The sequence below is a fragment of the Callithrix jacchus genome, chromosome 9 (genome assembly GCF_049354715.1).
Source record: "Callithrix jacchus isolate 240 chromosome 9, calJac240_pri, whole genome shotgun sequence".
Taxonomy (NCBI): domain Eukaryota; kingdom Metazoa; phylum Chordata; class Mammalia; order Primates; family Cebidae; genus Callithrix; species Callithrix jacchus.
Genome location: NC_133510.1, coordinates 78992543 through 79010641, shown reverse-complemented (window position 1 = coordinate 79010641; position 18099 = coordinate 78992543). Strand labels below are relative to the sequence as shown.

Genomic DNA, 18099 nt, shown 5'->3' with positions numbered 1-18099 from the left:
AGATCACTCCACTATGCTCCAGCCTGGGCAACAGAGTGACAGAGACTCCATCTCAAAAACAAACAAACAGAAAGAACATAAGTGTATCTTTTAAAAGTAATCATTTTGTAAAAATGAGAATGTGGATGAAATATGTTTTGGATATAAGGTAACGAATACCTGTTTGGGCACACGGAGAGTGAGACATTTCTAAGACTTCCCACTGTAGATGTTTGGTAGGTGTTCTAAATATATTTTGTTTATTTTAAATTGGTTGAATAAGTTTTGTGAAATCTAATAAACAATATTTTATTTCAGGAAACTCATTATCTGCAATATTAGAGGGAGAAGCACGGTTAACTTTCTTGAATAGAGGTGAAGATTATGTAATGACAATGCCATATGCTCATTGTAAAGGTAAATATTTTCTATACTCGAGTTAGATATTAAGCTTTCCTTTTAAGTAAATGTATGTAGCTGTGATTTGTTATGCTTTGTGATTGATAGAGTCAGACTTACGTTTTGTTTGAAAGCATCCTTGGTTTACAGATATTTAAGATTATTGCTATCATTTGCTGAATGTTTCTGTGGTGAATTAATTCACCTGTAATGGACCTTTTTATGATATCTACTTTTATCAGCAGAGACTGATTTATCATAATGGAATTTCTTTACATTTGCCTAATGTGCAAATTTTCAAATTTAACAAAACTATTATTTCAGAATCTTTAAAGATGATTTTCACCTGTTTGTACCACCATGCCTTTTAAAAATTTTTATTTACTATTTTTTAATGTACCAAGTTCTTTTAAAGATTTTTCTCACTTTCATTTGGCAATTTCTGAATGCATTATGCTTTTTACCCCATTATTTAAAATACAAATAAGGGTATTACATAATAATTTTCATTTACAACATTACAACATGCTAGGCACCCAACTATTTGATGCACTTATTTAATCATTTCAGCAGCTCCTATAAAATAGAAATATTATTCCTTTTTTATGGAAGAGGAAAAATAAAGCACAAAGAGGTTAATATGCCTGAGATCACACAACTAAGATGTTGCAAGTGAGGATCTGAACCCAGGCAGTTTCCCTCTGCATTGAACTTTCAGCTATTTTGCATCAGTTTAGTGTGGTCATGATATGTACCCTTCCTTCCAACAAGTTTTTTAAAATCTTAAAAACAACTTTTTAGGTAACTATCCTCTATTTTGGGAACTGATTTATGAACACATAGAAATTAGTTAATAGGAAAAATGGGCAAAGAATATGAACGAACACTTTTCCAAAGAAGACATTTATGTAGCCAAAAAACACTAAAAAAAGCTCATCATCACTGGTCATTAGAGAAATGCAAATCAAAACCACAGTGAGATACCATCTCACTCACTCACTCCAGTTAGAATGGGGATCATTAAAAAGTAAAGAAACAACAGATGCTGATGTAGAGAAATAGGAGCACTTTTACATTGTTGGTGGGAGTGTAAATTAGTTCAACCACTGTGCAAGACAGTGTGGCAATTCCTCAAGGATCTAGAACTAGAAATACCATTTGACTCAGCAATCCCATTACTGTGTATATACTCAAAGGATTATAAATCATTCTGTAAAGACACATGCACACATATGTTTATTGCAGCACTATTCACAAGAGCAAAGACTTGGAACCAACTCAAATGCCCATCAATGATAGACTGGATAAGGAAAACATATACACCATGGAATACTATGCAGTCATAAAAAAGAATGGCAGATACATGGATGAAGCTGGAAACCATCATTCTCAACAAACTAACACAGGAACAGAAAACCAACTACCACATGTTCTCACTTATAAGTGGGAGTTGAACAATGAGAACACATGGACACAGGGAAGGGAGCATCACACTCCAGGGCCTGTCAGAGGGTGGGGGATAAGGGGAGGAATAGCATTAGGAGAAATACCTAGTATAGATGATGGGTTGATGGGTGCAGCAAACCACCATGGCATATATATATACCTATGTAACAAACCTGCCCCTTCTGCACATGTATCCCAGAACTTAAAGTATAATTTCAAAAAAGATTATTTTGATATGGCCTTATTTCACAGATGACAAACTTAGGAGGGTTGAGTCTTATACAAGGTCAATCCAGCATATACAAAAGAGACTAATTTCTGGCTTCAGTCTAGATTATTCTTAGAGCTTCAAGTATACTTGAAGCAAGCATGAAGTGAAATATCTTTAATTATGAATTGATAAGAACACAGTTTTTTTTTAAGAATGCTAGTACAGAGAAGGAACACATATTTTCAAATTTTCTTATCATTTAGAACAAATAGGCCAGGCACAGTAGTTCACGCCTGTAATCCCAGCACTTTGGATGGCGAGGTAAGCGGATCACCTGAGGTTGGGAGTTCGAGACTAGCCTGAGCAACATGGAGAAACCATGTCACTACTAAAAATATAAAATTAGCCAGACAAAGTGGTGCATGCCTGTAATCCCAGCTACTCAGGAGGCTGAGGCAGGAGAATTGCTTGAACCCAAGAGGTGGAGGTTGCAGTGAGCTGAGATTGCACCATTGCACTCCAGCCTGGCAACAAGAGTGAGACTTTGGCTCAAAAAAAAAAAGGAAAAAGAAAAAAGAAAATTATATTCCATGTAGATATCCATGCCCTGCTTAGCTAACAATAGGGAAAATTTTTTATGACAATATTTTTATTGTATAGAAAAAGAAAAGAAGTTATAACCGTTTGTGAATGAGCATATGAAATGATTGTTTTAATAAGCTCTTTCACAATGTGTGTTTTGTAAGCTATGTTCCCCCAAGTCACTAGTCTCACAAATTGTTTTATAAAGTAAGTTTCATAGCCAAATAAGTATGAGAAACATTGCATAGTCTGTTCCCCTCTCAAAAGATAACATTGTACATTGCCTGTTGAAGGCTACCTTAGGCCAGGTGTGGTAATTCCAGCACTTTGGGAGGCCCAGGTGGTGGATCATGAGGTCAGGAGATCAAGACCATCCTGACCAACATGGTGAAGCCCCGTCTCTACTAAAGTTACAAAATTAGCCAGGCATGGTGATGTGTGCCTGTAGTCCCACCTACTCAGGAGGTTAAGGCAGGAGAATTGCTTGGACCTGTGAGGTAGAGGCTGCAGTGAGCCAGGATCACGCCACTGCACTCCAGCCTGGGTGACAGAGCGAGACTCCATCTCAAAAAAAAAAAAAGAAAAAAGGCTGCCTCAACATTTTAGACCAACAGCAGATACATACACAACCTGTTTAGCTTTGTTAAATCCAGAGTTTCCCCAGCTTTTAACCATCAAACTTATTTTGTAGTTTTTTGTTTGCTTTGGTTATGCATTTGATTCTTGTTATTTGCAGTAGTTATGTTATATAAAGTCACCACTGAGTTAGCAAATACTGAGCCATTGTTGTGGGGGAGTATGAGATTAGATTCCTATGAGCCTCTTGTCCTAGCCAATCAATCAGTACATAACCTTCTTTTATATGTACTTCTATTTAAAGAAACCTGATTTAATTATAACATTAATTACATATTATTGATTCATTAACATTGAACTGTCAACCATCAGAACTAAAGCTCATGCCTAACAGAGCTTTTAAGACACATTTTCCCTGTAAGATACATTACAGCCTTCTAAAACTTAGTAACACTAGACAGCACTGCAACACTACATGTGGGTCCATTTTAAACAGCAAAACCACCAACAAAAAGTACAGAAATCCGAAAAATAGGGTATTAAATACATTGCAAAAAGGACACTTTTTTTTAAGCAATGTGGGTGTTGAAACAATAAAGAGTGTTGCCTTGCTCAGCCTCAGCTTGGAATATGTGCATCGGGTGACTCAAATTTTTCTCTACTCTGCACATGTCTCCAAATGACTACAGAAGTGCTGTGGGTATTGATATTTTATTGATTAGGTGAGTTTACAAATATAGAATCTGCACATAATGTGAATTAGCTGTTATCTATTTATATCCTATGGAACCAACTTTATGTATATATTATAGACTTTCATTTGAGTGGGACAGAGTAACCTTGAATTATGTTTCTCTTAAAAGGAGATTAGATTACTAAACTGTTTATTATGAGCCATATACTAGACTGTCTTCAATTTTTTGTCAAATATTTTTCCTTCAGGAATTCTTTATGGCACAATGACACTGGAGCTTGGTGGAACAGTCAATATTACATGTCAAAAAACTGGATATAGTGCAATACTTGAATTTAAACTAAAGGTTAGTAGAGAATATAGTAGGTATCACCTAATTAAAGGAGAATTGTACAATAAATATTGAATATAGGGCACCATGTATTTCCTAGTGAGGAACAAATGTAAGAACACAATTATGTCAGGTCAAGGACAAGTGCATCTAAAGAATAAGGGCCAACCTGGGTGAATATCTTTGAATAGTCTAAGACAGCAGCCTTGGAAAATTCAAATTAACATAAAGACATCATTTTTTGTTTTCATTTTTATTAATAAAACTGTGGGCATTATATAGAAGATGAGATTTAAGAAGTGATTGGATAGAAATTTCTTAGCAATTTAAAGGATTGTTTTACCAAATGCCAGAAGCTATGTATCATCTGGCAGTCTAGCTGTGTAAACTAAGGCACCAGTTGTATTAGTCACTATTTCTGCATAACAAATTACTCTAAAACTCACAGACTTAAAAATAGCCGTGTGCTGTTCCTCATGAGTTCTGTGGGTCAAAAATTTGGACAGGGCATATTGGGGATGGCTTGTCTTTACTTCATAATGTCTGGGATCTCAGAAAGACTTTGTAGGCCATAGGTGACTTGACAGTTCGGGACTGGAATCACCTGAAGGCTTATCATTTACATGTCTGATACCTAGTCTAGGGTGACTGAAGGACTAGGACTGCTAATCTGAGCATCTGTATACATGGCCTTTCCATGTGACAGCCTCAAAGTAGACTTCTTACTTTAGAAGAGTCTACTTTAGAAGAAGTCTACTTTAAACTTTAGGGTTTCCAAGTGCAAGTGCCCCAATGAGCCAGGCAGAAGCTGCATTTGCTTTCCATGACCTACCCTGAGAAACCAAATGATATCACTTCCACTATCTTCTATTATTTGGAAAGTTGTAAGACCACTCAAATTCAAGGAGAAGAAATATGGACCCCACTTCTCATTGAGAGAGTGGCAAAATCTTCTTGAGGAAGAGCGTGTGGGCTGGAGAGGAGAGGTACATATTGTCAAGGCCATCATTGGAAAATTTTGTCTGCCTCAGAGTGAAAGGGAAATTTGAGACCCTAATGTGAATTAATTGTTACTAAACAATAGTATAATATGTTCAGATAAAAATATTTCTGGACTGGGCATGATGGCTCATGCCTGTAATCCCAGCACTTTGGGAGGCCAAGGCGTTTGGATCACGAAGTCAAGAGATCGAGACCAGTCTGGCCAACATGGTGAAACCCCGTCTCTACTAAAAATACAAAAATTAGCTGGACGTGGTGGCTCACGCCTGTAGTCCCAGCTACTCGGGACGCTGAGGCAGGAGAATCACTTCAACCTGGGAGGCAGAGGTTGCAGTGAGCCAAGATTGCACCATTGCACTCTAACTTGGCAACAGAATGAGACTCCATCTCAAAAAAAAAATTCTGTGAACTATGTGGTTTTTCTACTAAATTGCTCCTATGTTGATATCCAGCTGATAATTTTGCTCTAATAAAAAAGACTTCTTAAATATTATTTGATACAATGCCTTTTATTTTATTTTTCTCTCACCTTGGCAAATATTTTGCTTGTATGGTGATGATAACGTTTGGAGATCATGATGAATGAGTTCTTAAGTATAGATGATGCCTTTATTACATTGGAGCATCAAAATTTTGTCTCCAAAGACAGACATCAGTAAAATATACTCCTTCCATTTTTATTTTTTGGAGGCTTTTTTTAGCTATGTATTTTCCTTTTTTTTTTAAAGAAGCGGGTGTCACGTATTTTACTAGATTGTTAATTCCCTTAGGTTTACTGAGTTGTTTTGCTTAAGATAACGTCACATTGATAGGGCACTGTCTTGACAGTTAGATGAGGATGCAGGATTTGAGAGTTCACGGGACATGAGTCGGTTGTATCAGGGTGATCTTTCTTAATATGTTTAGTTTGATTTAATATAGTCTGCTTGTTTTTAGCCTTTTTTCCATAGCAGCAATTTGGATTTCTTATTAAACATTTCTAATTAAAATTTGAGTCAGTATTTTTTACTACTTGTGCATTCAAGAGCACTGCAACTATGCAAGTAATTTTTTTTTAGTTTTACATTATATGCAAATATAAGTGAAAAGTGAAGTGTTTAACATTTTCTCCTTTAAAAGCCATTCCTAGGGAGTAGTGACTGTGTTAATCAAATATCAGGAAGACTTAAATTGGGAAAAGAAGTCCTAGCTACTTTGGAAGGACATTGGGTAAGTATTTTATATATGAGCTTTACAAAAAGATTTTTATTCTGTGGGAAAAAAATAACAATCACATTTAAAATTTAAAACTTCATTGCTAAAAACATTATTATTTAACATAAGCTGCAGTTTATTATAGCAGGTTTTTGGTGTTGATTTGTTATCAACAGTAATTAATTTTATGTAATATTTTCTCTTTGCAAAACTTTAAAATCAATAGAAATAGCTAACACTTAAATATGACTTATTATGTAATGCCTTATTTAAGAATGTTACTCATTGTAACTCATTTAATATTTATAATATATAACCCTATGAGGTGAGTTTATAGGTGCCATGCCCATTTTATTATTGTTCATTATTGTCTCCATTTTACAGAAGAGGACAGACACTGAGGCACAGAGAGTTCACATAATTTGCTCAAAGTAGGTGGTGGAACAGGAATTAAAGCCAGGGCTCCAGGGCTGTGCTTTTATGCACAGCACTCTACTGCCTCTCACATAGAAGAAAGAGGCATAGTTTCAATTAGAGTTATATGCCTTTCGGTGGAATATCGAAACGATATAGTGTGGTGTTTGAGAGCAATGGCTTTTATTTACTTCTTTGCTAACCTAGATTCAAATTTATGTAATTTTGTTAAGAGGAGCTTAAATGAATAAAAAGAATCATGGCACTGCATGGATATGCCCTCACTGTGAGCACTGAGCATATGCTCCTTTCTGCATACAATAAGCAGAAAATGTTGAGAAATATGAGAAAGTGAAACTGTATTTAGGGACTCCATTAAGTGGCCACATAACACTCTGAAAAAAATTTAATTGCCTTAAATCTGAACATCTTCTGGAAAAAAACATAAAACAGCAGTCATTTTTAAAAACCAAAATTTCTGGCTGGGTGGGATGGCTCACTACTATAATTCCAGCACTTTAGGAAGCTGAAGCGGGATGATCATCCTGGGTGACATAACGAGATCTCTTCTCTACTAAAAATTAAAAAAAAAAAAAAATTAGCTGGGCATGCTGGTGCATGCCTGTCCTGACTACTCAGGAAGCTGAGGCAGGAAGATTGCTTGAGCCTGGGAGGTGGAAGCTGTAATGACCCATGATTGTGCTACTGCACTCCAGCCTAGGCGAGATAGATAGATAGATAGGTAGATAGATAGATAGATAGATAGATAGATAGATAGATAGATAGATAGATAGTTAGATAAGATAGAGATGTGAGATCAAAGATAAATAGACAAGTAGATAGATTAGATAGGTAAAATGGATAGATAAGGTAGATAGCACCACTTCAACCTGGGCAAGAGAGCAAGACCCTGTCTTAGATAGATTATTCGATAGAGATAGATTTCAAATTTTTAATGCTAGGAAAGGTTCTTTCAAGGCGTGTGTGTGTGTGTGTGTGTGTGTGTGTGTGTGTGTATTTATGTGTATGTGTGTATTGACTCCATGGATAGTCAACAGCATTTCATTTTAGTTATAACAAATGCTGTGTTCTACTTTTGACAGTTTGGAGATGCTTATTGAGGTTTTGCATATAATGATTGAAATTTATTAAGTAAAACTTGTGTAATTTCACAAACTGGATAGTCAACCAAATTATTTGTATTAACTAGTATTACATATTTGATCTTAATGTTTTCATAAAAATTATAAGAAACTTGGGGCTTTTGGAAAAGTTCTAGTTATACTTGTTTTAAAAATATGTTTAACTGGAGGATTAAGTAACCAGAAGAAATTATCACCATCATATTACTGTAGTATACAGTTGCCTTCTAAATATAATTCTCTAAAGTAATTTTTAATTTCTTTAAATATAGGATAGTGAAGTTTTTATTACTGATAAAAAGACTGATAATTTAGAGGTTTTCTGGAATCCAACACCTGATATTAAGCAATGGAGATTAATAAGGCACACTGTAAAATTTGAAGAACAGGGAGATTTTGAATCAGAGAAGTAAGTATTCTGTTTTTGAGCTAACTTCATAAGGATCAGAGAGTAGTTTTTCAGTTCCTTAATGATATGGTCATTCTGTTACCTTTCTTCTGTCATATCTTAATTCAGCAAAATAGTTTATCATTTGTGAAATGTGACAATATTCTGTTTCTGTGTATATGAATGTCAAATAAATATAATACAAATCATCTTGCTTTTCTGTAGCTCAAAACTAAAACTTCTCATTTTTTTCTTTCTCAGCTACTTCAGTACCTTAAAAAAAAAAGAAAGAAAAGAACATTTTTGTTGAAATAAAATTACAGGACTAATTAGTGACTCTCAGTACCTAGCAACTGTTTTCTAACCTGCTTTAGGCATTAAAACTCTAGGTAAAAGGAGTGGTACAGAATCTACTTCTGTTCCATTCTCTGAAACAAAAATAAAGTCACTGGATGTACTGATTCTAAAGGACTTATTAGTTGGGTAATAATTAAGGCTATCATTTCTGTTCTTAAGTCATGAAATTCTTGCTAGATTACTTATATTTTTGAATCAAAAATAATTGTATACACGTTTCCCATTTTATTGTTATTATATCTTTGTGTTAAGAGAAAGAAACTTCTGTATAAAAGATACTTTGATAGGGACTTAACACACATTATGCAACTTAGTCATCTCACATATGTATCATTCCCACATATGTATCATTCTCTCGCATGGGAATTCAAGTATGTGTGTGCCTTCTCTTCTGCACTCAAAATTAAGGTTGTCAAAGATGGAAGAGTATATATGTACCAGTTCTAAAATTCTGCCTCAGCCATAACCACATGATATTGTTTATCCAGAGATAAGCTTTGCCAAGGCATATGATAATTTTTGAGGGCATATAATTCAGCATATTTAAAGATGAGGAAATGAGACTTAGGATAAATAACTTTAAGTACACCAGCTAGGAAGTAGCAGATCTAGGACTCAGGTCTATCTGATCTCAAAGCCTTTTCTTCTGGCTTTGCTGCCTTCCCAGATGGGTGGGATATAGATACACTTTTATTTAACAGAAGAAAGAACTAGTAGGGGAAATCATTTTACCTCAATAGTCTTTTCTGTTAAAGTAGTTATTCTCAACACTAGCAATACATTAAAATATTTTGGGGAAACATTAAAAAATATCAATACCTGGGCCTGACCCTAGAGATTCTGATTATAAAAATTCTCTGATAATTCATGAATCCATAGTTGAGAAGCACTGCATTACAGTAATGGATCTTTGTAAAGCCAGCGGATCTTAAACAGTGTATGAATCATCTAGAACACTTGCTAAAAGTATAGATTCCTGAGCTTTACTTTTATTACATTCCTATCATCTTGAGCCAGCAACACTTACTACCATGAGTTTAAGAGTCCATGTAATAAGTTTCTCTTGCCAAGTAAAAAAAAAAACTAGTCTCCACTTATGAACAGATCTCTCTCTACTCAAGGGATTGCATTTATATCTTGACTCATTTCTAAGCATATAAGAATAAGTATTGTCAAAGCCAGAAATCCATGTGAATGTTATTTTCTCTCAGGGAGATTCAAGTCTATTCTATATAAATTCTATTTTCTGTTTCATTTTTAATACTACTTTTGCACATATATTAGACTCTGGCAGCGGGTAACACGAGCCATAAATGCCAAAGACCAAACCGAAGCTACCCAAGAGAAGTATGTTTTGGAAGAAGCTCAAAGGCAAGCTGCCAGAGATAGGAAAACAAAAAATGAAGAGTGGTCTTGCAGATTATTTGAACTTGATTCACCCACAGGAGAATGGCATTATAAGTTTGCAGAGTAAGTAATTTAAAATAGTTTATTTCAAACAGTATATTAGCATGGCTTGTTGCCTTTAGAATATTTGTTGCTGGAGTAGTTTTTAATTATTTAAACCATGTATATTAGTGTGAGATTTTTAAACTTGATGTTGGGTTCATTATAAGCTTGACTCTAGTAGTTACGATCAGAAGATTAGATATGGGGAAATCTCAATATTAGAACTGTGTATATAATTATTAATAAAATTAAACCATGGAATAGAAAGTTTTAAACTTTTTTGGTTATTAAGCAACTGGTATTTTTTTTTTCATTTATGTAGTACCCGACCATGGGACCCACTTAATGATATGATACAGTTTGAAAAAGATGGCGTTATTCAGACCAAAGTAAAACATCGTACTCCAATGGTATGTAATAAAAAAGTAACTAGATACACTAGGTGTATAAATTTGTTAAATTTTTAGTATCTATAGCAACCAACATTTAAAATTTAGTTTCAAAATTCAAAACTTTGAGTGAGCAAAACAGGCCGCTCCGAACTCCTGTTACCCCAAGGAAACATCAGAAAACAAGCAAAAACTGTCAACCCAATTTGCCAGAACTCTGAAAACAGTCAGAGGTGTTCAGCAACCAAGTGAACACTGAATCAAGAAAGGGCAAAGAGAAGAAAGCTTTGCGGCATTTTACCTGCACTTGCCCCAGGTCCATCCCAGTGCAGTAGGGGTCTTGAAGGCACTGCAGTGCCAGTGTAAGTCCCTAGTTCGAGAAGGAGCAGAGTGGACCTCATACATAATTCTGTGTGTCTGTTCTAACCAGTCAGGATACTACCTGAAGGACTTACACAGGCACTAATCTCTGAGAAAATAAATAAAGACAAATTATACAAAGAAGCCAAACAAATTCTGGAGCTGAAAAGTGTAATAAAAATGAAAATTCACTAGAGATGTTCAAAAGCAGATATAAGCAAGCACAAGACAGGTTCAGGAAACTTAGAGATAAGACCATTGAAATTATCTAGTCTGAGGAGGAGAAAAAAATAAAGTGACATGAACAGAGCCTAAAGGACCTGTGGGAAACCATCAAGTGGGTTATTGTTGCATTGTGAGAGTTCCACAAAGAGAAGACAGAGGAAGAATATTTGAGGAAAGAAAACCCCTAAATTCCCAAATTTGGTGAAAGATATAAATCCACAAATTCAAAGGTCAACTAACTCCAACTCCAACTAGGATGATCTCAGAGAGACCCACACCACGACACACTGTCAAAAGCCAAAGACAGTCTTAAAACCAGAGAGAAAAGCAATGTATCACATACACTGGGGATCTTCTATAGGGTTAACTGAGTTCTCATAGAAACCTTGGAGGACAGAAGGCAATGAGATGACATATTTAAAGTGCTAGAAGAAAAGACTTGTCAATCAAGAATTCTGTATCTTGCAAAACTGTCATTCAAAAATGGAGAAATTAAGACATTCCCAGATAAAAACTGAGGGAGTTCATTACCACTAGACCTGCCCTACAAAAAAAGTGCTAAGGGGAATCGTTCAGAATAAAATAAAACTCAAAGCTGTATGAATAAATAAAGATTTTCAGTAAATAGTTGGGCAAATATAAAAGCTAGTGCTATTGTAATTTTAGTTTATAACTCCACTTTTTATTTCCTACAGGACTTATATGAATGGCAAATAATTTAATTACATATCTATTATTGGACATACAATGTATAAAGATATAATTTGTTACAACATAAAAGCAGGGATATGGAACTGTATAGGAGGAAAGTTTTCATGTGCTACTGAAGTTGTTGGTATCATCTCAAATTAGATTGTTGTAGAGATAGGTGTAAATGTCATCCCCATAGTAACCACAAATAAGATATCTAAATATACACAAAAGAAAATGAGAAGAGAATTGAACAGTTCACTACAAGAAGCAAACATACAAGCAGGCACTAATAGAGTAAAGAAGGGACAAAAGATGTATATGACATATGGTAAATAGCAAAATCAGAAGTAAGTTTTTATCAGTAGTTACTTTAAAATGTAAATAGATTAAACTCTCTGAGCAAAAGGCAAATTGTAAAAATTGATTAAAATAAACATGACCCAACTATATGATGTGTACAAGAGATCCACTTTAGATACAGAGGCAGATATAGAGTAAAATGAAAGGTAGAAAAAAAATATTATGTGCTGATAGTATCCAAAGGAAACTGAGGTGGTTATCCTAATATCAGACTAAATAGACTTTAAGTCAAGCATTGTTACAAGAGACAAAAACCCTGTCATATTGATAAAAGGATCAATTTATCAAAATATTTAGCAAGTATAAGCATATATACCAATCAACAGAGCCCCAAAATATACAAGGCAAACTGACAGAATTGAAGATAGAAACAGTTCTACAGCAATAGATGGAGAATTCAGTACACTCCTTTTAATAATGGATAGAACCTCTAGATAGAAGATCAAGAAGGAAACAGATAACTTGAACCACACTCTAAACCAGCTTAACCTAGCAGACACATAGAACAATCCACCCAACCACGGAAGAATACACATTCTTCTCAAGTGTACATGGAACATTCTCCAGGATAGACCATATGTTACACCATATAATATGTCTCAATAAATCGCAGCTACTCAGGTGATTGAGGCATGAGAATCATGTGAACCTGGGAGGCGGAGGTTATAGCAAGCCAAGATCACACCACTGCACTCCAGCCTGGGCAACAGTGTGAGATTCTGTCTCAGAAACAAAAAAAACAAAATGAGACCTCAACGAGACAAAGAAAAACACAAGGGAAATTAGGTAATATTTAGACAAGTGAAAACAAAAATATAGTATACCAAAACTTACGAGATGCAGCAAAGGTAAGGAAAATGTATAGCTGTGAATATCTACATTAAAAGAGATCTCAAATCGATAATCTTACTTTATACCATGAGAAACTAGATAAAGAAGAACAAACTAAACCCAAAGCTGGCAGCAGAAGAAAATAATGAAGATTGGAGTAGAGATAAAATAGAGAGTAGGAAAAAAATAGATTTTGTGAAACCAAACCAAAAGTTGCTCTTTGATAAAAATCAACAAAATTGATAAACCAGCTAGATTGAGGAAGCAAGAAAGAAAACACAAATGACTAAAATCAGAAATTAAAGTGGGGATGTTACTACCAATCATAAAGAAATAGGATTATGAGAGAATACTATGAATAATTGTGTGCCAACAAATTAACCTAGATGAAAAGGAAAAATCCCTAGAAACTCAAATTACATAAACTGACTCAAAAAGAAACAAAATCTCAGTAGAGAGGTAACAATAAGGAGATTGGATCAGTAAACAAAAACCTCCAAAGAAAAATTCAAGACCAGATGGCTACAGTGGTGAATTCTACAAAACTTTAAAGAACAAATACCAATCCTTTTCAAATTCTCAAAAAATAGAAGAGATGGGAACATTTCCTAACTTATTCTCTGAGGCTAACATTACCTTAATGGCAAAGCCAGATAAAGACATCACAAGAAAAGAGAATTACAAATAACCTTTATAAATAAGATTCATACATCCTTAACAAAATACTGGCCAACAAAATTCAGTAGCATATTAGAAAGATTATACACCATGACCAAGTGGAATTTATTCCAGAAATACAAGGTTGGTTTCACATTAAGAAAATCAATGTAATACATCACATTAAGAAGGGGAAAATCACATGGTCATCTCAATTGACATAGAAAAGACATTTGACAAAATTCATCACCCTTTCCTGATCAAAAGAAAGAAAGAATGACCTCATAAAACTAAGAAGAGATGAGACTTCCTCAACATGATTAAGGGCATTTATGAAAATCCCACAAATAGTACATTGATTGGCAACAGGCTGAAAGCTTTCCCCCTAACATCAAGAACAAGACAAACATTCCCACTTTCACCACTCCTGTTTACCATTTTACTGGAAGTTCTAGCCTGAGCAAGAAAAGAAAGAGAAGGCATCAAAGTTGGAAACAAAGAAGTAAAACGATCTCTAATTAACACATGACATTATTCCATATATGAAAATCCCAAAGAATCCATAGAACGCTATTTGAGCTAATGAATTTAAGAAAAATTGCAGGGTACAAGATCAACACACAAAAATCAGTTGTGTTTCTAATGATGAACAGTCTCAAAATTAAGAAACCAATTCAATGTATAATACCATCCAAAGGAACAAATTTAACAAAGGACCTGAAAGACTACTACAGTGAAAACTATAAAACATTGCCAAGGAAATTAACCTCTATATAAAGGGAAAGATACCTCATTTTCTCAGGTAGGAAGGTTAATATTGTTAAGATTTTGGCCAGACACAGTGGCTCATGCCTATAACCTCAGTACTTTGGGAGGCCGAGACAGAGGGATTGCTTGAACCAGGAGTTTGAGATCAGCTTGGACAACATGGCAAACCTCTGTCTCTACAAAAAAAAAAAATAGAAAAATTAGCTGGGCATGGTGGCACACACCTGTAGTCCCAGCTACTTGGGGGGCTGAGGTGGGAGATCACCTGACCCCAGAGAAGTTGAGGCTGCAGTGAGTCATGACCGTACCACTATACTGCAGCCTGGGTGACAGAGTGAGATCCTATCTCAGAACAATAGAAATAAGAACATAACATTACAACTCAAAGCAATCTGCAGCTTCACCACAATCCCTGATAATATTCCAAACCTTTTTTTGCAAAACTGGGAAAGCAGATCCTCAAATTTACATAGAATCACAGGGGGCCACAAATAGCCAAAACAATTTTGAAAAAGAAGAACAAAGTTGGAGGAGTCTTCCTTTTTGATTTTGAAACTTATTATAAAGCTACAGCAATTGAAGAAATATGATATTTATGTCAGCAAAGGCATATTGACCAATGGAATAAAATTGAGTATCTAAATGTCAAGTCAGACATCTGTGGTCAATTTATTTATTTTTTTAAATTATATTTTAAGATCTGGGTTACATGTGCAGAACATGTAGGTTAGTTGCTTAGGTATACCTGTACCATGGTGGTTTGCTGCACCCATCAACCCATCATGTACATTAGTTATTTCTCCTAATGCTATCTCTCCCCTAGGCCCCCACCCCTCAACAGGCCCTAGTGTGTGATGTTCCCCTCCCTGTATCCATGTGTTCTTATTATTCAACTCCCATTTATGAGTGAGAACATGTGGTGTTTGGTTTTCTGTTCCTGTGTTACTTTGCTGAGAATGATGGTTTCTGGCTTCATCCATGTTCCTGCAAAGGACATGAACTCATCCTTTTTATGGCTGCATATTATTCCATGGTGTATATGTGCCACATTTTCTTTATCCAGTCTGCTGATTTGGGGTGGAGAGTTCTGCAGATGTCTATTAGATTCACTTGGTCCAGAGCTGAATTCAAGTACTGAATATCCTTGTTAATTTTCTATCTTGTTGATCTGTCTAATATTCACAGTGGGGTGTTAAAGTCTCCTATTATTATTGTGTGGGAGCCTTAAGTCTCTGTGTAGGTCTCTAAGAACTTGCTTTATGAATCCAGGTGCTCCTGTATTGGGTGTGTATATATTTAGGATAGTTAGCTCTTCTTGTGGAATTGATCCCTTTACCATTATGTAATGCCCTTCTTTTGTCTTTTTGATCTCTGTTGCTTTAAAGTCTGTTTTATCAGAGACTAGGATTACAACCTTGCTTTTTTTTGTTTTTGCTTTCCATTGGCTTGGTAAATATTCCTTCATCCCTTTATTTGAGCCTATGTGTGTCTTTATACCTGAGATGGGTCTCTTGAATACAGAACACCAATGGGTCTTGACTCTTTATCCAATTTGCCAGTCTGTGTCTTTTAATTGGGGTATTTAGCCTGTTTACATTTAAGGTTAATATTGTTATGTGTGAATTTGATCCTGTCATTATGGTGCTAGCTGGTCATTTTGCCTGTTAGTTGATGCAATTTCTTCATAGTGTCGATGGTCTTTACAATTTGGTATGTTTTTGCAGTGACTGGTACCAGTTTTTCTTTTCCATATTTAGTGCTTCTTTCAGGAGCTCTTGTAAGGGAGGCTTGGTGATGACAAAATCTCTCAGCATTTGCTTGTCTGTAAAGGATTTTATTTCTCCTTCACTTATGAAGCTTAATTTGGCTGGATATGAAATTCTGGGTTGAAAATTATTTTCTTTTTAAGAATGTTGAATATAGGCTCCCACTCTTCTGGCTTGTAGGGTTTCTGTTGAGAGATCCGCTGTTAGTCTGTTGGGCTTCCCTTTGTGGGTAACTTGACTTTTCTCTCTGGCTGCCCTTAACATTTTTCCTTAATTTCAACCTTGGTGAATCTGACGATTATGTCTTGGGGTTGCTCTTCTCGAGGAGTATATTTGTGCTATTCTCTGTATTTCTTGAATTTGAATGTTGGCCTGTGTTGCTAGGTTGGGGAAGTTCTCCTGGGTAATATCCTGAAGAGTTTTCCAGCTTGGTTCCATTCTCCCCATCACTTTCAGTACACCAATCAAACATAGGTTTGGTCTTTTCACATAATACCATATTTCTTAGAGACTTTGTTTGTTCCTTTTTATTCCTTTTTCTCTAATCTTGCCTTCATACTTTATTTCATTAAGTTGATCTTCAATCTCTGATATCCTTTCTTCTGCTTGATTGGTTTGGCTATTGGTACTTGTATATGCTTCATGAAGTTCTCTTCCTGTGATTTTCAGCTGCAGCAGATGATTTTTGTTCTTCCCTAAATCGGTTATTCTGGTTAGCAATTCTTCTAACCTTTTTTCAAGGCAAAAAGCTTCTTTGCATTGGGTTAGAACATGCTCTGTTAGCTCAGAGGAGTTTGTTATTACCCACCTTCTACAGCCTACTCTGTCAACTCATCAAACTCATTCTCTGTCCAGTTTTGTTCCCTTTCTGCCGAGGAGTTGTAATCCTTTGGAGGAGAAGAGGCATTCCAGTTTTTGAATTTTCAGCCTTTTTGTGCTGGTTTCTCCCCATCTTCGTGGATTTATCTACCTTTGGTGTTTGATGGTGGTGACCTTCGGATGGGGCTTCTGTATGGACGTCCTTTGTGTTGACATCCTTATGCTATTCCTGTTTGTTAGTTTTCCTTCTAACAGTCAGGCAGGCCCCTCTGCTGCAGGTCTGCTGGAGTTTGCTGGAGGTCCACTCCAGACCCTGTTTGCCTGGGTATCACCAGCAGAGGCTGCAGAATAGCAAAGATTGTTGCCCATTTTTTCCTCTGGAAGTTTTGTCTCAGAGGGACTCCTGCTGGATGCCTGCTGGAGCTCTCCTGTATGAGGGTCTGTCGACCCCTGCTGGGAGGTGTTTCCCAGTCAGAAGGCATCGGGGTCAGCGACGCACTTAAGGAGGCAGTCTGTCCCTTAGCAGAGCTCTAGCGCTGTGCTGGGAGATCCTCTGCTCTCTTCAGAGCCACGAGGCAGGAGCGTTTAAATCTGCTGAAGCAGTGCCCACAGCTGCCCCTTCCCCCAGGTGCTCTGCCCCAGGGAGATGGGAGTTTTATCTATAAGCCCCTGAGTGGGGCTGCTGCTTTTCTTTAAGAGATGCCCTGCCCAGTGAGGAGAAATCTAGAGAGGCAGTCTGGCTACAGCGGCGTTGCCATGCTGTGGTGGGCTCCTTCCAGTTTGAACTTCCACGCAGCTTTGTTTACAATGTGAGGGGAAAACCGCCTACTCAAGCCTCAGTAATCATGGACGCCCCTATTCTCACCAAGCTCCAGCATCCCAGGTAGACTTCAGACTGCTGTGCTGGCAGTGAGAATTTCAAGCCAGTGGATTTTAGCTTGCTGGGCTCCATGGGGTGGGATCTGCTGAGCTAGACCACTGGCTTCCTGGCTTTAGCCCCATTTCCAGAAAAGTGAATGGTTCTGTCTTGCTGGTGTTCCAGGCACCACTGGGATGAAACAAAAACT

At 36.3% G+C, this 18099-nt stretch overlaps 1 protein-coding gene across 11 annotated transcripts in view; it reads left to right on the top strand.

Annotated features, from left to right (window-relative positions):
- Window positions 1–18099, top strand: part of OSBPL8 (oxysterol binding protein like 8) — a 207104-nt gene that overhangs the window by 177043 nt on the left and 11962 nt on the right. For all 11 annotated transcript variants that reach the window (XM_078336914.1, XM_078336918.1, XM_078336916.1 and 8 more), the window contains 6 exons: window positions 298–396; window positions 4136–4233; window positions 6340–6429; window positions 8243–8379; window positions 10000–10185; window positions 10487–10574. In XM_078336914.1, coding sequence (XP_078193040.1) covers window positions 298–396; window positions 4136–4233; window positions 6340–6429; window positions 8243–8379; window positions 10000–10185; window positions 10487–10574 — 698 coding nt within the window. The remainder of the gene's footprint in view (window positions 1–297; window positions 397–4135; window positions 4234–6339; window positions 6430–8242; window positions 8380–9999; window positions 10186–10486; window positions 10575–18099) is intronic.